Source organism: Pteronotus mesoamericanus, unplaced genomic scaffold, assembly GCF_021234165.1.
Source record: "Pteronotus mesoamericanus isolate MK-2021 breed Mesoamerican mustached bat unplaced genomic scaffold, CSHL_Meso_final scaffold_21, whole genome shotgun sequence".
NCBI classification, from domain to species: domain Eukaryota; kingdom Metazoa; phylum Chordata; class Mammalia; order Chiroptera; family Mormoopidae; genus Pteronotus; species Pteronotus mesoamericanus.
In genome coordinates, this window is record NW_026555310.1 from 19,673,139 (window position 1) to 19,696,925 (window position 23,787).

Consider the following 23,787-nt stretch of genomic DNA (forward strand, 5'->3'; position numbering starts at 1 on the left):
TCATGGTGGCTGTATTCATAGAGCATATGTGATGAGGCAAATGAAGAATGAAATTGATAATTTTGGGAGAGAAAACGGTGGATTTTATAGGACCATCTTTGCTTTTGACCTATTTTTTAATCTCTTTCTTGATTTATCCCTTTTATAAATTTTAAATTGCCTTTCGGGGCTCTAGTGGATAGTTTTCATATTGCATCCCCTCCCCCATTTTGAAGCGGCCATTTTACAGTGAGAATGCAGTTTTCCAGCAGGGCCTAGCAAAGAGATGCTTTATTTCTGGGGAATCTGTGGGATCTTTTTGTGGACTCCAGAATCTTCTTTGTTTCGAGGCGGTCAGCTCTCTATTTCTTCCCATTCCCCTTGCTTTGCAGATCTCCAAATTGGTATTCTCCTCTTCGTATCTCCTTGTTAGTTTTTGTCTCTGAAAGACAATGAACAGAGCACCTAACCCTTTCCAAATAGAGTAAAAAAATGCCCTTATTGTAGAAAAAAATTCTGTAATTCCTGATCCAGTTGTAATGCAGAGTCTTTGAAAGTTTGTGTGGAGGCCTATGCAGAGACTTGCAGATGCACTATCAAGTGCTGCACAGAAGCTCTTGCCTGAATGTTGGCTAGTACAGGCCTCCAATGCTCTCAGCCAGGTTGCACTAGCCTGCTACTGGCTTCCCTGTTTCGGAGCAAATGATTACCCAAGCATGTGTTTTGAGTTAGGAAATTGTTTTTTTAATTGCCCTGTTTTTGTCAGTATTTCTTGTCATTTCACAATCCAGCCGTGGTGGCCTTCCAAATTCTTCCACAAGCAAGCCAATGAATGGTATAAAACGTTCTGACTTGAAATCATCAGGTAATATGGGGCATTGGAAGGAAACATTAATACTGCAGGAGAAAATATCATTTTACAAGTAGTTACTTTTTAGCCATCATGGAATGAAATGTAGAAAAAGGAATTGGTTTTTAAAGAACGCTCATTACAATTGTTTATAAAATGTGTTTCTTTTATGCTAATAATTTTAACCTAAGAACTGCATTTCATACCTACTGAAAACCAATCACATACCATTAGTTAATATTGTTTACTTTTCCACTTCTTTCAACTATACTACCTAATTGTTTAAATTTATTATTGTTAGGTAATTTCTCTTTGAACTCAGGTTAATGGCTGTTACTTTTAGTTTCCAGAATGAAAAGAATTTTCTCAAATAAAGGACAATTGGAGTTCTTCGTGAAATTCCAAAGCCACCAAATAGTGCATTACTCTGAAAAAGTGCATATAGGGCAATCCCTATATACAAATCAGAAAGATAGAAGGTTGCTAATCACGTCATTAAGAAATTGCAGGAAAGTCTCTGTACTATCTTCTCAATTTTTCTGTAAATCTAAAACTGTTGTAAAAAATAAAATCTATTTAAAACATAAAAAAAAAAGAAAGAAATTGCATGCCTCACAGACGAATGTAATGGTTTACTAAAATAGAACTATTACCTGGTAATATAATCATTTATACTCAGTTTCTAGAAAGTTCACTAGTATTAGCAAGTCCTTATTACAAGAACACTAAATTGAGCATAAAAACAACTTATTCAATATATCAGCTTTGTCATTGACTAAGCTGATCTCTCTGGGCCTTGGCTCACTATGTATTTTAAGGAGAATGTTCAGGAAAGTAAAAATTATAATCTCGGCCATCCTCATTCCTAACGTTGGTCCTTTCAGGTTTTGTAAAAACAACCACCGAAAGGTCTTTTATGAAATATAGTAAGTACAATTAAAAAAAAAATAAAAACTGTAGCAGCCTATTATGTCAATATCCAACCATGAAGATCAATCCAAGTAGTGAAATTTAGAACTGAATTAATCAAACATAGGTGATATGTACAATAGTTACTGTGCTAAATGAGAGTTAGGCCAACACAATAAAGAAACATGACTCCCATTTCCCAATTGCTCACACCAATTAAAAGGATTTTATAGACCCAAACCAAGCTTTCTGGAGGGTGAGCTGTCTATATGGAAGGGTTGTATGAATAGTAGTAAGTAAAGCAAGTGCTAGGTAGTTTGAAAGCTGAGGATACTACAACAGATTACTGAGCCAGATGTGGTGCTAAATTTCCACAGTCATTGCTGGAGGAAGAAGGAAAAGAGTTTGATAAACTGGAGACATCTCCTGTCCAGTGTTACAAGTGGAGGGAATGGCAGAGAGAAAAAAAGTCCGCGTGTGTGGTGGGTGAGATTTCTGCAGTCAAGTTTTTGTCCCGTGTTTCCTTCCAAGTCAGACAAAAGCGTGTGAACAAGAATTCTTAAGGATGGGTTCTGTTTTCTAGCACTGGGCTAAGGTGTACCCCAAATACAGCTCTTATTCCTTGTTACAGAACCTGGATTTGGTTTGCAGTTCACTCACCAGCTCTGGGTGACAACTTTGCATTCCTCACCTTCCTTGCAGCTAGAGAGATCCATCAGACACATTTCTCACCAATAAGGCATAAGGGAAATTCTGGTAAAATTTTACTTTGTGGTTAAAGGGGACAGAGAAGTCTGGTATTGTCCTCTCCAATTTTTCTTTTCATTCTTTTTTCTTAAATCCTCACCTGAGGATATATTTATTACTTTTAGAGAGAGACAGAGAGAGGGAGAGAAACATCTCTTGGTTGCCTCCTGTATGTGTCCTGACCAGAATTGAACCTGCAACCTTTTGGTATACGGGAATAATGCTCCAACCAACTGAGTCATCTGGCCAGGGACTCTCCACTTGTTCTTTAGGCTTTGGTTAGATCATTAAAACTGAAACTACCACTACAGCAATCTTTTTCTGGCCCTGAGGTGAATGTCAAGAAAATCAGAGAATCTTGACGTTCCAGAGTGTTGCCAGGCCTGGCTCCTCCAGACTTGTTAATGTGCAAAAACCAGCTCCCTGTTAGTTTTTTATTTATCTTTGGCTAAATGCATTGATAAATAATAAGTAAAAAGACTTAGAACATTAGTGAGAGGCAGAATTGAAAAAGGGAGTTAGTTGGGCCAAAATATTTGGACTTGAATCTGTAGCCATTGAACTGTTCATGGACATTGAACATGAAAAAAACACAAAGTATGTGCTACTGAGCGGGTAGTAGAAATTGAGGAATCAGACTTACTTAAGAAATACTTGAAAGGACAAGTGTCTCAGTTCAGTGACTAGTGTAGAACACCAAGGGTTCATGAGAAAGTGAGAATGATAGATGACCTTGAAAGTAACAATTACACAAAGAAAATATAGGAAAAGAATCAATGAATTTGTTAACGGAAGCCATCTCAAGGAAGTAGGGAGGAATGTGGTGGCCTGGGTAGTAGCTGTGGCTTTTATACTTTTCATTTTTCTTCCCCTCCTTACAGTCAAAATTTTAAGTAAGATAATAAACAGGCTTACTTTTCTTATTCAATAAATTAAGGGTTAAGAAGTGAAGAAGTAGGGAGCAATATGAGTGTCAGAAATACGGACCAAGTTTTGGAGGAAATATTGTGTTCCATTTTAGATTTGTAATGAGCGTTCTGATTGTTTTAGAATACATTTCGACCTGAATATTATTCTAAAAGTAAAACTGATTATCACTCATAATTTACCAAATGATAAGGCAGCTGTAAGGCAGTGAATTAATCAGAAGTAATTAGACCATTTGAAAATAATAAAAGCTGATGATATAAAGTGAAATTCTATCTTTGATTTTGGGGATAGAGGTGGTGGAAGGATAATTTTTTTGTGTTAAAAGAAGTGGAGTTATAAGGAGTTGACCTTCCTTATAACTTAGCAGGTTGAACCTGCACCTGGTTAATGCTGTTTTATAACTGGCCAACAAACTCCTTCACCTGTGGTTTTTGTCCGCATTCTAGGACCATAAAAAGGTTCGTGATGGTATTGCCTGTGGTTTGTATGCTAATGTAGTTGGTCATTTGTAATGGGCAGGCTGACCGTGTGGAGTGTTGGTGAGATACTGCTGTGTGAGATTATTTCCTGTTGCTCTATTTATCTTTCTCTCAGTAAGAGTTCCCTTTGTTCATTGTTTCTTCAGCACAGAACAGAGGATTAATATGTTGGTGTTCATTCTCTACTTCTCTGTGTTCAAGGAGGAAAACAGTTGCTTCACTCTGCTCATTGCTTCTGCGGTTTCCCTGGGAGATTTAAGGCTTATCCAAGAATTTTGGAGGGGAGTTGAAGTGTAACCATCATCAAGATGTTCAGTTCTTAATGGCATTCATTTTATTTTAACAAGTTGTTGCTGGTGTTGCTGTATTAATTATAAAAGTCACTCCTTTCTTCTTTGCCAAGTGCTCCACATGAGCCCTATGATGGTAACAAAGACGGGATGTGTTCTCCTTTCTGATTCATTTTACCCCATCTGCTGTTTTTGTCCCTGTTTCTAAATATCACTGAAGTTTGGTTCTGATATTAGGCAGTGTACTTTGCTGAGATTTCAAACAACAGGCAGAATTCTGAATGCAGGTGTGACTTGTTTGGCTCCCATAACGTGACATTTCTGAGTTAGTTGCCAGCATTTGCAGGTGAAGTGGGGGAAGGAGATGGGAAATGGGTGAAGGTGGTCCAAAGATACTCCATTCGGACCAAAAGGGAAATAAGTTTGGGGGATAGAAAAAAAGAGTCAAGTGATTTCAATTTTAATGGCCAATGACTTAAATTTTGTGTTTTTTTTTTTTTACTCTGTAGCCAGTAAATGTTCAGTTACTCTTCTTTAATGGTGCTGATTCTTCTTCCCCAGGCTAAAGATCTAATAATCACACCAGCCACCACTTTAAAGGAGAAACCAGATGCAAATAATGTGGGTTTTGGAACCGTTTTCACGGATCACATGTTGACCATCGAGTGGTCCTCAGAGTTTGGATGGGAGAAACCACACATTAAGCCTTTTCAAAACCTGTCATTGCATCCTAGCTCGTCGGCTTTGCATTATGCAGTGGAGGTAAGTATTCAGCAGGAAAGGATGGTGATATGGTTGTTCTTTGTTGTGGGCATCGAGTACCTCCCCTTGCTGCAATAGCTTTTGGGCAGCCTGGACTTGATCATATTTACTCAATAAAGCAATAAATGTCTTTAAAAGTTTTCCTTTAGAGTCTCACTGTAGGCAAGTCTTAACTAATTTTTTTAGATAATCTTGAGTTTTCTACAATGTCAATAAAAAAATCACTTAGGAAGGAAGGGCAGTTGATAAGAAAATTAGCAATCAAAAAAGCCTGTACTTTTAATACTTAGTATGTCACCTATCTTCTTAGATTTTCTAATAATTGAGGAAAGGCCATCGCGTACAATCTTATGGTTAGATTTTAATGCTAACTGTTTTTATGACCAGCACTAATGTATAGTTATGCATGTTAAGGGACATGTAATTAAATGTCATCTTTCAAGCATGAGTGGAATAATTATAAGCATAAAATATTAAACATTTAGAGATGTTTCTCTGGTCTTTCTCAGGATTCACACTTAGATACACAATACAGTACCCATTCCCTTGATCCTGATTTTATTTTACTTATTTGTAATGTGTTAGATATCTTTCCCAGAATATTGGGATGCTGGAAATAAACAACAGTTTACTTATTAAGGGACTAAAAGATGGTAATACTAAGTATTCATAACAATAATGATAACATTAGTTTTTTATTGAATTCCTGGTAAGTGCCTTGTACTGGGTACTTTATTTTTTTAAGTGAGAAGACCTATGGTTCTGAACTTTCTAGGCTCAAATTCTGTCTCTGTGGCTCCATAGGGAGCTCTGTGACTTGGGAAACGTTTAATCACTATGTGCTTCCAATTTCTTTACCTATGACATATAGGTAGGGATAATACCTATATCATAGTGTTATTATAAGGTTAGATGACTCATTTATGCATTTAGAGCCATACCTGGTGCATAATGAGAGTCCAGTTATTAGCTATTATTATTAACCTTTGAAGCATTATTATCATCTATTATAGAAGCAGATTCAGAAAAGGTAACTTTCCTGCTCAAAATTATACAGCAGTAAATTATACAGTAGTAAGAGCGGTGTCAGGGTTCCAGTGCCAGGCTCCTACTCCCTGAGATGTTACCCCTGACTGTATACACTAAAATTCCAAAAGGCCTCTTCAGTTAACTTGTTCAAAATTATAAAGCCAAATAATTGGAAACATATTCGCTGTCCCAAGGTGTCCACTAAATGTTGAATTTAGACTTCCCTTCCCATCTTTGCATCTTAAATGTACCATCTTGGGTGAGTTCTTTTATTATTTAGTCTAAGCTTCATTCATTATAAAATGAGCATGATAGCTACCCTTGCCTGAGCTGTATCCAATGGAGAGCAAATGGAATACAGTGCTTATGAACTTGAAAGAAGGAATATGGCAAGGCCTAGGGCAGTGATTCTCAAGCAAACAACTTTCATCAGAGTCACCTGGCTCCACCCTCCGAGGCTCTGATTTCTGACAAGCTTCCATGTCATGTTATATTCCTGGAACTGCATTTTGAGAACTGAGCATTCTATGTGCCTGGGACTGTGCAAAGTGCTCGGGATGGGATGGTAAACAAATTAGTCATGACTTTGCCCTCAGAATTCTTTTCTGTTTTAACGCCCACTAAGAAAGTTAAGCAGATACTTCATTTCAAAGGTTTTCTTCCCAAATATTGTGTTTGAAACATTCCTGTTTTGGGCTTTTCCAAAAATATGACTGTTATTTATACTGACACAGATTATTGAATGCCAATGTGATTTTTAAGTTCCATAATAGTTGTATTTTTTAATCCAAAAGTAAATAGATAATTTTTTGAGCATCTTTCTCTTCCACTCATCAGCCTTATTGATTTTAGAATCCATATTATTTTGAGATCTCCAACCACATGTGGTTTTTTAAATTCTAAAAATATTTTTAATTAGGTAAATAGGTGAAGGTTTCAAATAATGAAAGAGAGAAATGTGAACTGTGACTAGGGAATATGGATAAATGAAAATGAAATGATAACAGGCACTTCTTTTTCTGGTTGAAATAAATATTTAGTGAAATAAAGTATAATTTGATAAAGTGAACAGTATATGCACTATTCAATGAATACTTATGCATGAATGGTCATCCAGGTAAAGAAATAGACCACGTAAGCCTTCCAGAAGCCTTCATGTGTCCCTTTCTGCTATATCTTCTGTTCTGGCCACTGTTATCCTCACTTTTGTGATAACCTTTTTTTTTTTTTTTCCTTTTCTTTTTGGATTATATGTATTTCTAATACTTTAGTTTTGCCTCTTTTTGAACTTCTTATTAATGGGATTATATTATGTGTGCGTACCTATTGAGCTCAATACTATGTAACATCTGTCTATGCAGGGCCAAACCTAACATCGTTGGTCCTGGGACAAAAGTGCAGAGGGAGAGACCCCATGGTCCACCTGCTCTAGCTTTTCTTGCGCTTGTTCCACACTGTACCACAAAGGGCTGTGCGCACACATGCATAGATACCCAGACCACTTGGCATTCCCTTGGACTTAGGTGTGGGCACAGCAGTGGTGCTGTCTATTCTTGAGATGAACCTAGGGTAACCCATCCAATCTCTGAAAATGGGATTGGGCCCATTGGGCAGGGATTCTAGAGAATTAGGTACTTGGGAGTCTTGTCTAGAAAAGAAACTCAGGGTCCCACTGACTCCTTGCTTTAAGGTAACAGTCATATCTGGAAGAAGATTGGGGGTGAGAGGTAATCTAAAGTGTAGGGCTCAGGGTAGAGGCCCTGGTTGTCTTGCTCTAAGGGTGGTATGTACCACATCACATGTTCCTTGTGGCAATAGGATTCCATTATGTGAATATATTCAGTTTGTTGTTAATGGACATTTGTGTGTTTTCCTTCTGTGAACATTCTTCTACATAGTATGCTGCTGTACTTGTTTATGAATTTCTCCAAGTTAGCAGTTCTTACAGTGTGGCCCACAGGTCCCTATCCTCCCCTTTCAAGAGACTGCAAGGTTAAGATTCTTCATAATAATACTGAGATATTTTTTCACAGTGTGTTGGCATTTGCACTGGGTACAATTTTGACACACCCTTTGCTAGGGAGTCATATTCTTTATTACCATACATCACAGTATAAAAACATCACTTTTACTTAAGAATATTCTTGGTGAAGGAGTAACAATTATTAGTTTCATTACATTTTGACTCTTCAGGAACTGTCATTTTAGCATTCCATGTGACAAAATAGCAACTTCACATAAGGCACTTCTGCATGCTAAAGTACTGTGATTGTTTCAAGGAAAAGCAATTGGGAGATTGTTTTGCATTGTGAGCTGAACTGGCTGCCTTTCTTCCTTCTTTTTTTTTTTTTCTTTTTTTCTTTCCTTTCTTTTTTTTTTAAATAGCCCTGTCCTGGTGGCTTGGCTGGTTGGAATGTTGTCCCGTACACTAAAATGTTGTGGGTTTGATCCCTAGTCAAAAAGTTATGGTCGGCAACCGATCAATGTTTCTAATGTTTCTTTCTCATATTGATGTCTCTCTCTCTCTCTCTCTCTCTCTCTGTTTTTCCCTCTCCACTCCCCCTTCCTCTCTCTCTAAAATCAATAAGCATATCTTTGTGGGAAGACAAAAAAAAGAAAACAACCAGAATGGACTACAAAACATTCTCTTGTGAGCGTTAGAGGACAGAAGGAAGCAGTGGCCATTTTGTTGCATACACACACCATCTGGTGACTCAGTCAAACACCTAGGTGCTCTTGTGAAGAAATTTGTCAGATGTCATTTGTCTTTAATTGTTTGATTTAAAGCTATTCAACAGAGAGATTATTCTGGGTGAGCCTGAACTTAGGACTCTGTAAGAAAAGAGATCCCACGCAGCTGCTAGACCTGCGTGTCCAGTTTTTCCTCTGTCTCCCTTCCGAGCCCCACGTGGATGAGCTGCAGCTCACACCTGGGGGCCCAGCCTGCTTGTGGTCTTCCCTTCCTGCCTTCCTAGCCTGCAGAGTTTGTACTCACTTAGCCTCCACAGTTGCATTGGCCACTTTCTTCAAATAAATCTCTTAATATTATGTATATTTTGTAGTGGTTCTGAGACCTGATAGACCACAGGATTTTAATAAATTGACATAGGGCAAACATTTCGTGGATATGGTTTCAGGTATTACATTACAACTGACCTTGAAGGAACCACCACTTGGCAAATTTAGGAGGGCTATCAGAGAAGACTCTCCATAATTCTCTGAAAAGGCTATTGGAGGTACCTCTCCTTGCCTCAGCTACAAGTCTGTGTGAGATTGGGTTGTTTTTTTTTTTTTTTGTGCATATGCTTCAACGAAAACAACATGCTGGAAAGAGATTGAATGCAGAAGCAGGTATCAGAATCCAGTTGTCTTCTGTTAAGCCAAACATGAGAGATTTGTGATAATTGAAAACAGTGCCATACGTCACACGAATTCTTTTGGAAAATAGTTATTTTTTCATTAAAATATGTTAACATATCATAATTTAGAATTATAAATATATTTCTCACTTCTAATTTTTAATATGGTAAATATTGATAGAGAAACCTCATAAGTAAAAGCTCTTTGGAAACTTCATTATTTTTAAGAATATAATTTTTAAGGTATCCTGACACCAAAAAATTTGAGAAATGCTGCTTAGGGATATGCATAGGAATGATGCTACTGATCAGAGAATATATTTTCAACTTTACAAGCATAGAGAAACTATTTCCCATAGTGGTTTTACTAATTTTTGTAATCACCAGCCATGAACAAATATTTCTAGTGTTTTCAAACCTTGTCACTTTTTAGTATAGTCAGATTTAAAAATTTTAGCCCATTTAATATAATGGCATCTTATTGTGATATTAATTTCCACACAGCTTTTCATATATTTATTGGTCAATTGGATATCTTCTTACTTGAAGGGGCTGCTTGTTTGACTCTTTTACTCACCTTTGTATTGTGTTGTCTTTTTAGTTTGTAGAAGTATTTCATATAATTTGGACATGGGTCCTTTGTCAGTTATATGTGTTTCAGATATCTTCTACACTCTTTTTACTCTCTATATAATTTTTGATGATGAGAAATACACTTAAGTTTTTAAAAATTAAACTTACCAATCTTTGCTTTATGTTTGATATTTTTGTATCTTGTTTAAAGATTCATCTCCTAACTCTAGATTATGAAGATATCCTCTCCCATTATTGTCTTTCACAGCTAGGTCTTTAATCCTAGATTGGATTTTATATAAAGTAGGAAGTACAGTCTGATTTTTTTCTTTCTTTCTTTCTTTCTTTGTTTTCTTTTTTCCTGTTTTGCTACAGATACCCAGTTGTCCCAGCACCATTTTAAAGGACTGTTCTTTCTCCTCTGACATGTCATAGCACTTCTGTCATGTGCATAGGCCTGCTTTGGGATCTTCATTTTTGTTCAGTTGTCTTGTCTCTCTGGGCCTACATTCTGTTTCAGTTTTTCACTTGTTTACCTGCGTCAAAACCATACTGTCTTAATCTCCAAATCATAGGACGAGTGGTTCTATTTAGCTCTGCAATATCTGTCTTAGATATTCTTGGTCATTGGCTTTTCCATATAACTTTTGGGTACAGTTTATCAAGTCAATCAACTTTCATATAGTTCAGTTTGTTAAAAGAAAGTAGAATGCCCTGATGTGATTTTCATTTGAATAGCATTGAATATATAAATCAGTTTGGGAAGAATTGGCTTCTTTATTATATGAAAGTCTTCTATCCACAAGCATGGAATTGCTTTCTTCAGTTAGCTAGGTCTTTAATGAGTTGGCAGACTTTCATGTTTTTCTTATGGGTCTCCCACTCTTTTGTTAAATTTTCCCCACCTTAGTATTCCTTTTATTTGATCATAAATAGTATTATCTTTGAATTGCTGCCATTACATAGGAATATAATTTTGCATCTGACTACTTTGCCTAAACACATAATTTCAAGAGATCGTGTCAGTTTCTTTTTTATTTTCTAGATATTTAATCTCTTCTATGTTTCATGATCTATGACAGTTTTATTTTTTTCTTATTTAAACCAAATGTATTTATTTTACTATTCTTGCCTTTTTATACTAGCTGCTGTAGAATGTTGAATTAAAGTCACAGCAGATTATTTATGATCCCTATCTGAAAAGTCAAGCTTTACATTTTACCATTAAGTAGAATGTTTCCTGCAAGTTTATTTTAGATATCCTTCATCATATAAGAAAGCTTCCTTTTTTTCTCAATTATCTAAGAAACTTTTAAAAAATCATAAATGAATGTTTAATTTTATCAGATGCATTTTACTATGTCTAATGAGATCATATAGATTTTTCTACATAAACTTAATATCATGAATTTCATTAATTGATTTTCTAATGTTAAACCAACCTCTATTCCAGGAATAAATTCATATTAGTCATACTGTGTTATCTTTTTTGTATATTTTGCATCTGTATTACTCAGTATTATCATGTAATCTTTACATGTATTTGAACCTACCTCAAATGCATACAATTTTAAAGTTGTGAAATAAATGAAATGTTATGTAGTTACCTATTTTATTTTGTGTTTAGTAATATAACCGTAGCAGCTTTTTGTTTGAGATATAATTGACATATGACATTCTATAAGTTTAAGGTATACACCTTATACTTAAGGTGTTGATTTGATATATTTATATATTGCATATGATTGCCACTGTAGCCTTAGCTAATGCCTCTAATGTGTCACATAATGATCATTTCTTTGTTGTGGTGGAAGCAATTAATATCTAGTTACTTAGCAACTTTGAAGTTCATAGTATAGCGTTATTTATAAATTTTATGTTGTGCATTAGGTATCAAGGACATTTTATCTGCTACTTGCCTTTCAGCTCCATATTAGAAAGTATTGGGTTGGCCAAAAAGTCCCTCTAGTTTTTTCTGTAAAAAAAAAAAAAAGATGCTTTTTCATTTTCATCAATAACTTTATTGATTTGGATATTTTGAGAATGTCAGCTATATCCTGTGTGGTATAATGTTGACTGTTCTCAATTAACGTCTTCATTTGATGGCTGTCAACTTCAGTTGGTCTATCCGACCATGGAGCATCGTCCAGCAAGAAATTTCCAGCATGAAACTTTACAAACCACTTTTGACACATTCAATCAGTCATAGAACCTTCTCCATACACTGCACAAGTCTTTCTTTGCCTTTCAGTTGTGTCTTTTACAGTTCTTAAAATAAAAAAGCATAATATACTGAAAAAGTTGCTTATTTTCTTCCATCTCCAATATTAAAATGGCTACACAAAAACTCACCATGGGTAAGATTTTTTTTTTAATACATGCTGATATGAGAGCTGTCACAGTACATCTAACAAAATTGTTTCAAATGAAGTTAAAGACAATTAAGCGCCACTTGAACCATCTTAAGGAAAAAACCAAACAAACTTTTTGGCCAACCCAATATTTCTATGATATATTGCTTTCTGTATCTTTTTGTTTCTGATGTTTTTCAGATGTCATAAGCTGAGTCCAATCTGACAACCTTAACCTTTTTTTTAATACTTAAAAATGAAGAAACTTAGTATGTTTTATCAGTAAACTTAAATTGTAAATCTGCAAGGAAAGGTGAGCTGAATAAAAATTAACACATTGTAATGGCCGTGAGTTTCTTTCTTTTTCCCCTTTTTATTGAATTTATTTGTGTGGCACTAGTTAACAAAATATTACAAGTTTCAGGTGTACAATTTTACAACACATCATCTGTACACTGTATTGTGTGTTCACCACCTCAAGTCAAGTCTCCTTTTGTCACCACTGAGCCCCCTATACCCTCCCCCATGTCTCCCGCCCTTCCTTCCCCACCAATCACCACACTGTTGTCTATGTTTCCTTAGTTTTTTTTTTTTTTTTTGCTCAAGCCTTGCATACGACCAGCAAGCCTACCAACCCGCCCTCCCTTGACAACTGTCAGCCTGCTCTCTGTGAGTCTGTCTTCAGACAACCTCTTCTTTTAACTGAAGCTCTACTCTGACTGTATTTAATAAATTACTCATATATTTGCTCTCACGACATTGAATTTTGTGCTTTTTAATTGTGCTACATGATTTATATCTTTTTTTCTCGTAAGCTTTAAGGCTATACACCTAACAACTCTACTTTTCATTATCATTCAGTTTAACACTTTTTCTCATTTCCATTATTTTTCTTCTTTGACTCAAGCTTTATTTTATAATGGGTTTCTCCTTTTTCAAAATGTGGACATTTTCTAGTTATATTTCTGGTATTAATTTCTGGCTTATCTTCCATTGGAAAACATGTGAAGAAAACATGCGTTCTGCAGGTGGTGTGCGCTGGGTTTTGTTTGCCCAGTAGGTTAGTTTGTTGTTCTTTTTCAACTCTGTCTTATCTTTAGCTTATTTGATCTGTTGATTACCTAGAGAACCTGTGTTAAAATTTCCCACTAAAAAAATGACTGATTTCTCTCTTTTCTCTGTATTTGTCAGAACATACTTACTTCTTGGTCTTTTCCCATCTCTGTGCAGTGGTTTGGCTGGGGCAGTATTTTGAGAAGGGTGACATGGCCTTGACATAGTACAGCCTTGACCCGCTTGGTGTCTATGATTCTGGAGACTGAAGCAACTCTGATCACTTCTACGTTAACTGCTATCCAGAGTTTGAATGAGCCAGGTTAGATGAAAAGATCCATGAGTATTTTGAGGTGCAATGCTTGGGCCTTTGGTCCCCACCTCTGCTCTTTCGGCAGTTAGTCCATGTTGTGTGATTGGGGATGTTTTTCTTCCAATCCCCGTAAATGTATTAGTTAGCAATATTGCTCTGCCTAAGCACAGGATAACTGATTCTCCACCGGATTTTGGTAATACAATGACTTCTTTCTATCTCGGTTACTGTAACCAGTCTGTCAACCGTTTGTATTTCTAGATGTAGGGATCTCTGGTTGAAGTTTGTATCAACAGTTTTATAGGATGAAGCCGATGAGCACCCAGAGACAAGTCATTCTTTTGAATGCAAGGATTGTTTTCATTTAGTTTTACCTCAGATTTTAGTTTACCTCAGATTTATCTCTTTTTTCTTCAGTTATTTGAAGGAATGAAGGCATTTCGAGGAGTAGATAATAAAATTCGACTCTTTCGGCCAAACCTCAACATGGATAGGATGCACCGATCTGCTCTGAGGGCAACTTTGCCGGTATGTAGATTTATGGGTTTCTTTTGTGTTTCTCTTGATGTAATGGTTCACTGTAAGTTTACCTCCAAAGAAATCATTTCAGAATACTTAGATATTCCATACAAACCATATGAACACTGAAGTTATGTCTGATTTACTTTGTCATTAGTAAGGAAAAAAAATGTAAGGAGGTAACCATAGCATTTGGCAACTACACAATCTAGAATGTCTGTGCAGAATTCAAGTGTATATGGGAGATAAAAGGATAAGGAATAAAAATATGTCTCAAACAAAAATAAATAAAAGTTAAAGACTGTATGAAATTATAACACTGAAAATGGAAAACATGGTGTGCCACACAGGTATTTTGAGGATATTCTGCCTAATTGCTTTAGACACTGGCAAGTATGCAGCTATTTAATCAATTATTCTGACATTTTACCCCAACTTTTATTTTAAAAAAAATGGTTTCTCATGGCCATTGAATCCTGGCTCTGATGTTGTTATGGAGCGGAATCCATTGTAAGGTGGGTTAGATTTAGCTGCCAAGATTCACGTGTAGGTGGAGGTGAGGTAGATTACTTCCATTCCCTGAGACGTGACCAGGCCACCCTTCTGAAATGAAAGTCTTTTCCTTCTTTTCCAAGTTCTGAGTACCTAGCCTTCAGGATTCTAGCCCAAGCTGTGCATTAAAGAAGCTAAGCCCAAGTAAAATGCTTCTTATCAGCCAGGCTCTTCCTCCTTCTCCCTGTTTTTGTAACCCATGTTTCATCCACCTCCTTCAGAGGCCATAGTAGGATAGAGGAAGGGGAACTAAGGTAAGTTCTTTGTACTTGGTCCTCGTTTCACTCCTCTACCATTACAGACAGATCAGTGGGGAGCACTTTAAAATGGGGACAGAAGGAAAGGGAAGTAACATTTATTGGCTATCAGCTCTGCTACAAACTGTGTCATTCTTCATGTTTAATCAGAGCAGTAAGCAATTGTCAAGAAGATATGTCTTGTAAATTTTGTTAGCACCTTTGTACAGAGAGAAGCACATAAGCCCAGGGAGGTTAAATGACTTGCCTAAAATCACACAAAATGAATGGTTATGAAAGTGGAATCAAGTTTTAAAATTCCTAGTCAGGTTCTCCTTCCACTAAATCTTATCTCTAGACAGCAATGCCAGAGACCCAAGCAGGTGATACAGGGCGATGATATGTCCTATATGATTAGCAACCTCAATTTCTGTGATGTTACTACACTGTGATGACTGTTAACAGCCAAATTCTGAGGTCATGAGCTCTATTCAGATGCATGTTTCTGACTTATTTCTCCCCTGGTTAGCCTATCACCTGCCTGAAAGCATGTTTCTCTTTCCTGCCAAGTGAGTAGAAACTACTTATTTGACAAGTTGTCACTCATGTAGTATTTAAAAATCTTTTCCTCCTTAGAAATAAACTGCTCTTAGCTTTTGCCCACTTTTTACTGGGTAATCTTTTTCTTACCAACTTTCAGGATATGGTAACATATTCCAGTACAATCCTTTGTTGGTTATGTTACAAATAACTTCACCTAGTTTGCTGCTTCTTACATCTTTTGAAGAACAGAGGTCTTTAAATTTTAAGCAGTCAAAATTGTATCCATTTTTTCTTTATGATTTGTGTTTTATGTCTTTTATTTAAGAATTATTTTCTACCTTCAGGTGACAGTGGTATTTGTAATTTTTTAAAAAATAAAAGTCTTACGTTTTACGCACTTAAGTGTATGATCCAACTATAGTTGATATTTGGATGTGGTAAAAGGTAGGTATCCAATTTTATATTTTCTCCATATGGATAATCCATTGTCCCTTCATAATTTGAGGGTGAAAATATCACAGGAAAAAATTCTTGTTTGGTTTTATTACTTTTTTAACAGTCTAAAGCTTTCATGAGAATTATTACCTGTGCTCCAAATGAAGAAAATTTCATTATTTATTATGTTTTTTATTTCTTCAGGGGTTTGACAAGGAAGAACTTATGGAATGTATTCAACAGCTTGTGAAATTAGATCAAGAATGGGTCCCATATTCAACATCTGCTAGTTTGTATATTCGTCCTACATTCATTGGAACTGAGGTACCACCTGACTCCCTCTTTTGGGATACTTTGTGAGGGAGTTATTATTATGTATAATTGTAGATCTTTGGGTGAAACTCTTAGTGAGTGGTGTGAACTAGCCCCCAATATCATCATTAATGACTCCTTTCTCCTGATCATCAAGACCAGGTGTCAGAAAACATTTTCTGAAAGGGATGGAAAGTAAGTATTATAGGCTTTGTGGACTGTCTGGTTTCTGTCACAGCTACTGAACTCAGCCATTATAGCACAGAAACAGCCACGGATTTGAACGTAAATGAGTAAAGGAATGAGCAAGAAAGCGAGGCTGTTTGCCTTCCTCTAATCAAGAGTAACCATTATTTCCTCAGTTTGCCAGTCTAGTCTCTCTGGTCCCAGCAGCACTTTCTTCCAGTGTAGAAGTGGAAGTGGTTTTAAAATTTGGAGGAGAAAGAGCTACTTCTTTTTATTTTTGTTTTCCTGAAGTCTTGGGATCACTTGGTAAGGAGCGGGAGTGAAGCACCCTCTTCCCACATAACCAGTGAGTAGGTATTGCTAATAAAAATAGTGTGCTCCCAGTGGGCGGAAATTTGAAAAACAATTTTTTAATAAAGTTCACATTATTAAACAGAATACTAAACGTTAATACATGAATCTCTTGTAAAACATTTAAATTAAAAGATAAAATCATTTATATTACCAAAATATTTCTCAGATTAAAAAAGAATTTCAGGATTATTTTAATCATTATCTTCCAAAATATTTATAGATAGATAAAAACTTTAAGAGAAACTAAAAGCTTGGGTGTTTCAAACTACTGTCAATTGCAAATCTGAACTCATAATATTTAAATAAAGAACATCTACACTGTTCCAAATTTTTTCTTTACCGGAGAAGAAGCCAAAATTACATTACTGCCAGGTTGAATACTGGATATCTAAGAGCCCTACATCGAAAAAAGCCAGGGTTTGCTGAGTTCAGCATCTATTTTATCCGACTTCACCCCATTTAGTAACTCTGAGCAGGTACACACCCATAGGTGCACATATGCCGTTATTTTCTCAGTATTCCGATGAGTGTACAGGTGCTTTGACCACAATCATTAGCAAAATATGCACAACCTCGACTTCGGAAATTCCTTTGATCATTGCTCCTAGCCTTGCACTTGCCCAGTCAGTCCCATTTCATAACTCTCTCCATTAGGGAGGCAGTAGAGCGAAACGGTACTAAATGATATCAGGGCTGAGACCACATGTCATTAGAAAAGTTGAGTCTGAGTGTAGGGACAACCCTCCAGGCGCTCTGAAGTCAGCTCACCCAGCCCTTTGACCAGGTCCCAGGCTGACACCGTACATCTGCCAGCTACCAGTAGATTAGACTTTTCACTGCACTCAAAAGACCAACTGACCTTGGCTCATGTGGAAGTTGATTAACTCCTCATATTCATTAACTCAAACGTCCACATTGGAATACCCCTAGATACATTTCTGGAGTTGAGTTCAATGAGAGAAGCAGTTGCTTTTGGTTAATGCCAGCCTCAGATGTACAGAATACAGTCTGAGTAATGCAGAAACATTTTAAGTCATTTCATGTAGAAAGTTTCCCCATTCACAACTTAATTGGAAACCCTTCAGTATGACATTTTCATTAGAGCTAGCATTTAAAAATCTTGCTGCCAAATGGTCCACTGATTTCTGGTTCACTCCACAGGGAGCGTAAGAGCATATGCATTTTATAGACATGTCTTTTTTTTTTTCCTTTTATCACCTTGTAAAATCGTGATATTACACTTATAGTTTAACCAATGATCATAAGAGTTCTATGAAAAGAATTTCCTTTATTCACTGCATTTGTTTATGCTTATACATCTTATCTTTTCTCTCACAATTAGCTTCTATAAAGGAAAGAAGCTGAATAGATTTGAAAACTAGGTGTTACAGCAGCAATTTGTAATCATTAACTTAGGTTTTGCTCACATTTTTAATGTATTCTTCTGCAACCTTATTTGAAATATATATATCATTCCACTGTTTACAAACTATTAAATTCTCATTTGCGTAACTCTGTTAACATGTCTCATATTAACAGCCCCATTTTAGTATCTTCAAACCTTGAGTCTGTTTTTAGAGATCTGGCTTATTTGTGTTGCTTATAGCATATGGTAATTAGCGTTATTATCAGGCTACTCCTACCAGTGGACACCCTCTTGAGGCTGTTCTTGTCCATTTCAACTTTATCACAGGGGGCGATTGTTATTACCTTTATTTTTACTTTCTGGAGTTATGGTGCACCTGGTATTAATTACACCCCCTAAGGTCATGGCACTTGCTGTCATGGATCATATGAGGTCCCTCTGGTTTTTTTAATTCCCTATTGACTTCATTTTCCACTCTTCTCCTCTTCCTCAGTTGGAAATCATTCTCATGTACTAAGTGAATATTCTTTTGGTTTGTATGTGTTGTTAAGTCTCTCTTATTCCTTTGTAAGTCTGTCATTTTAACTTATATAAAGGATTTTGTCCTATAGATCATATTGTATTTCTTAATGTTTTTCCTCAGCACTGTTGTTCATTTCTGTCCAGGTTACTCTGTGTTTTTCCCATCTGTCACTTCTAACTGCTGCATGGTTCTCCATGCTGGACACATATCTACCACACTTTGACCCAGTTCTCTTACTGGGATTCCATTTCCCTGGTACTTCGTGTAATGCAGCAATGAGCAGTTTGGAAATACGCAACCAGGGAATTAGAGAAAGTCACTGTTTCCCAGGAAGATGTCCATAGCCCGTCTTACTTTCTCCATCCTGAGAAAGCCCTGCTGCTTGTCAGGCAGGAAAGTCCACCTTCTCTTTGATGAAATAGTCGTTTGGTTTGTTCGCATCAGCATCGCTGGTGTTTTGAAGCTCTCCTTGGTGTCATTGTGCTCAGCACTTTCCGTGCACTAACCGACAACAACCCCGTGAGCAGGTGCTGCTGGCACCCTTTTAGAGATGAGGAAACTGAGGCCCAAAGAGGTGAAATAAGAACCCGCAGGCTCTTAACCTTTATGCTTCAGCATCTTTATGTATTAGCCACTGTGCTAGGTCTAGGGATACAGTGCTGAGCAAAAGCCTTTTTCCTGTTCCCTGTCTGTGGGAACTCCCTTGTCAGATAAATGTATTACAAATAGTTTTCCAGTCTGTGGCTTGCTTTTTGTGTCTCTTCACTCTCTTATTAGCACTTAATTTTAGTGTGATTAATTTTTTTATGTTTTGTGATCTTTATGTTCTAAGGAAATTTTCCTTTACTCCCAAGGTCATACTTTTTTTGTGTTTTAGAGTTTTGCTTTTTCCAATTAAATGAAATCCATTTGGAAATGAATTTTGTGTGAAGTACTTAATTTTATTTCTCTCCGTATGGATACCAGGTTATTCCATCACTATTTATTCAATTGTCTAACCTTTCTTCCTTGCTTTACAAAGCCAACTATTGGTTGATATGTCAAATTTCCCTAGATGAACGTTGTTTCTGGCTCCCTGTTTGTTCTCTCTCTCTCTCTCTCTCTCATCCTTTTTTAAAAAACATAAATGGTAGCTCTACTATGCACAGTTTTGTCTGTATTATTGGCCTTGTACTTAAAATTTGCTTGAAGATCCTTCTGTACAGTATACATGTATATACCTCTATTTTTTCCACTTTCCCAGCTATAACATAGTCATACCTTCATACAGATGCCACAAATTATAAGATACACCATTACTTTATTCCCTGAAATAGAAAAATATTGCCAGTTAAACTATGATAGTATTTTCCTAATAATCCTGAGCGATTCATGATTATTGCTCATATCAGATTCTTTTTTTTAATGTATATTTTCTGAGGAAATCTACAATTCCTCTTGCCATCAGTTGCACTTCTGGGCTTGTGATAAGCATTTTTAAAAATTTTTGGATGTATCTTAATAATAAAAGCTAACACAGCTTTACCTTTGAATGGATTTGTTCCTACCACAGGTTCCATTAGAGGGCCTGGTTGTTGCTTTGCAAGAAAATATTAAATTGCATTTGTTTAAAGTTATTATGCATATTTATTTCACTAATATTAAATATATGTCCTGCTCCTGTTTTTGTGTCTTTCTATGCAGTCACTTCTTTTAGTTCCAAATCATACCATAACCTTTTGAAGACATTTCTAATAGCAAATACAACATAGATAGCATTACCAATGCCATGAGACGTTGGAATTACCTTCTGTATGAACAGGTAACTCCAAGTCTGAAAATGTCAGCCTTGCTATGACTATTTAGCAATAGCAATCGTAAAATTCTGAGTTCAGATTTCAGATATATTAAGTATGAAAAAAATAGACATTGTGAAATATGGTAGCATAATTTATGTAATGAGTGTCCTGTTGATCAGCCATAGTGTTGATATAACAAACATTAGAATCATTATTAGTAAGTTTGAGTAAAGCAGAAGAATTAAATTTGGGAATCTTAAAAATGCAGGCTTTCTTTCAGTAATGTGTTCTGTAGATATATCCCCTAGTGCACATAAAGACATATATTAAAGGATATTTATTGCAGCTCACACAATTTGCTGTTAAACTGGTATGAGTGTAAGAGAAAACTTGTCAAGTTTTCCTTTGGGCCAAAGCAGTTGGCTAGCAACCATTTGTTGTGATGAGGAAGCGTAAGGGAGAAGGTCTGTTTGGTTTTTGTTGTTGTTTTGTTATTGCTATTTATTTGTTAAAATGATATTGGATAGAATCAAGAGTTTAGTTTTGGTTGTGGTCATTTAAACCAGTGATGCCAAGCAGGTGGGTAGGTTAACGAGACAGATAGAGTTTGGAATTTAAGTGATAACATTATGTTTACCATAAAATGCCTTTAAAGCCAAGATGAAGTTTTCAAGGGAAGAGCTGTAGATAATGATGAAAGGAAGGCAGGAACTAAGCCCCGGGGCAGGCCAGGCCAGCATTTAGAAGAGAGGAACACGAATCAGCCAAGAGTCTGAAAAGTAGTAGCCTGGAAGGTAGAGTAAAATGAGAGGAGGGCTCGCTGTACTGAAGCTAAGTGAAGAACGAGGAAGCGATGAGCAGCTGTGGCAAATCCTGCCCATAGACCAGTGAGGTGAGGACTGAGAACTGACTGTTGGATTTGGCAACATGGAGGTCCTTGGTGGTCTTGATAAGCATATTTCAGTGAGGTGGCGGGTCAAAAGCTTGAGTGTCATGGATTCAAGACAGAATGAGAGGAGGGGAGGTTACAATGGTGAGTGTGCACAAATCTTGTGAGGAATTCTGCTATAGAGGGAGCAGAGAAGTGAATAGATGCCTAGAGTGGGACATGGTGTAAAGGGAGTGTGTTTGTTTTACACGGGAGATACTGTGGCATATTTTCAAGCTGTTGGAAATGATTGACATGAAGGGGAAAATTGATTGTTAAAATATTCAAAAGATTCTACTCCTATCATGGTTCTACTTCTGAGGGTGATGGGACAGGCAGGTTGTATATGTGACTAGATGAGGGCATCCAATCACGCCAGTCCCCTCTAGTTTGCAGTTTCCTCCACACACTTACCTCATTGACAACAGTCTTTTTGAAGGCTCTTCCCTTGAGTGTAACATCCTTTTTCCTTTATCAGCTCACTTAGGACCCTCTTCCTCACTCGGTTGCCTGGGGTGAGACTTGCCTATTTATTGCTATTGTCAGCTCCCTGTGTTGGTCTTACTTGTCTCTCTACTTCAGCCTCAGTGCCGTGCCTGGCCAAGTCCACTGAACTGAACTTGGTGGAATCACAACATCAGTCCTAGCGGTGAGGCCAGCTCAGTGAAGAAGTGCTGGTTTTGAAGCCAGTCCTGGTACAAGGAAAACCCTCCTGGAGCATTTTCCTATCATCTAGAGAAGGGAACCGGCAAACTTTGTCTGTGAAGAGCTGGGTTGCCAGTCACCTCTCAATTCCGCCTTTGCAGCGCACACACAGAACCAAGAACAGGCAACCCATGAATGAATGTGCATGTTCCAATACAACTTTTTAAAAAATGGGCAACAGGCTGAAGTTTGCTGGCCTCTTGATCTAGAGTCATTTCAGTAGAGAAATGAAGCCTGGTTTTTCTAAGAGTGGTTTATTCTGGCTCTTTCTGAGTACTCCCCCATCAAGTATTCTTGATTACCTGTTTAATCACCCAAGCTAAAATTTCTATTGATTTCAAAGTTACCAATCTGTATTTTCCAGGTCATCAGTATAATAATTTGTGCCTTTTTCCCAAATACCTGTTCTCCACAGTTCCAACAGTAAGGGTTGAATTCAGTCCTGTGGTCACATCTGTAATCATCTTAATGCTCTGTGCATTGGTGTGCATTGAATTTATTTGCTTTTATTACTATTATCAATTATTATGTATAAAAGCAAAAAATAACTATTGCTCTTTGTTCAATGCTTGAAAAAGATCAGACCCTGGATGCTTTCCACAGAGAGCTATTTAATTTAATACTTACGCTAACCCTGTGATCAGTCATCCCTGCCTTTACATAAGGTTAGATAAAGAAGTTAAGCATTCTTTTTTTGTCTATTTCACCTTATCTTTAGTTTTCTTTTAACTACTTTTTTTATAAATGTCTAAGATCATTCTTATGTAAAAACTAAAAAAGAGTTGAGTGTTCAGTTAAATTTATACTATCTTTCTCTTTGAACAGACTGAGAAATATACTTGGCCCTATCCCTTGCCCATTTTACAGCGAGCCTCAGGAAGGCCTGGCTGTTAACTTCCCGCATGATAGTCTTTCAATGCCTCCATATAAATTATCTGTTAGGCTAGAGGTGGTCCTAAAGGAAATCAGGCAAGAGACAAAGGGACATTTTCTCTCTCGTGTCTATACAACATATTAGGATTTGCATGAGATTTTTTTTTTTAAATCAACATAATTTAAGTATGGTAAATGGTCATGTGGGTTGTTTCCACAGCCCTTTTCCATAAACAATGTCATATTAAAATGGACAGTCATTTGGCAAATATTTAGTTAAGTTGCTGTAACAATGTATGATACTACATAGAGAGGACAAAAAGGGTCTTACTGCTTGAAGTGAATAGATTAGCAAGAGGCAGAAAATTAAATAAACAGTTTTAAGTGTGATAGGCATTCTATCTAAACCTAAGAAAGTGCAGGATGCTGTAATAGCACATAACACAAGCACTTAACCTGGTCTTGAGGTCTCATTTCCTGAAATAACGTTTAAATGACATATAAATCGAGATGGAAGTGTTTGTATTACTTAGGTGAGAGAGGGGATGTCTTAGTCTGCTCTGGCTGCCAAAACAAAATACCACAGGCTGGGTGTCTTAAACACTAGAATTTATTTCTTCACAATTCTAGAGGTTGGAAATCCAAGTCAAAGGGCCAACAGGGAGAGTGTCTGGTGGAGCCTCCCAGATACTCGATGTCCATCCTCTCGCTGTGTCTTTACAGAGCTTTCTGTGTTGTGGGAAGGAAACGGGGTGGAGCAGGGGGCTGATGCTCATCCTTTTGTGTCTCTTTTTCTTTTTACAGAGATACCAGCTCTAAGGATTAGGGCTGTAAGGATTAGGGCCTCATTTAA

The 23,787-nt window shown here is 36.8% G+C and overlaps 1 protein-coding gene across 1 annotated transcript in view; it reads left to right on the top strand.

Moving 5' to 3' along the window:
* Window positions 1–23,787, top strand: part of BCAT1 (branched chain amino acid transaminase 1) — a 95,980-nt gene that overhangs the window by 34,578 nt on the left and 37,615 nt on the right. The window contains 3 exon segments of the mRNA XM_054591328.1: window positions 4,746–4,946; window positions 14,042–14,152; window positions 16,114–16,233. Coding sequence (XP_054447303.1) covers window positions 4,746–4,946; window positions 14,042–14,152; window positions 16,114–16,233 — 432 coding nt within the window.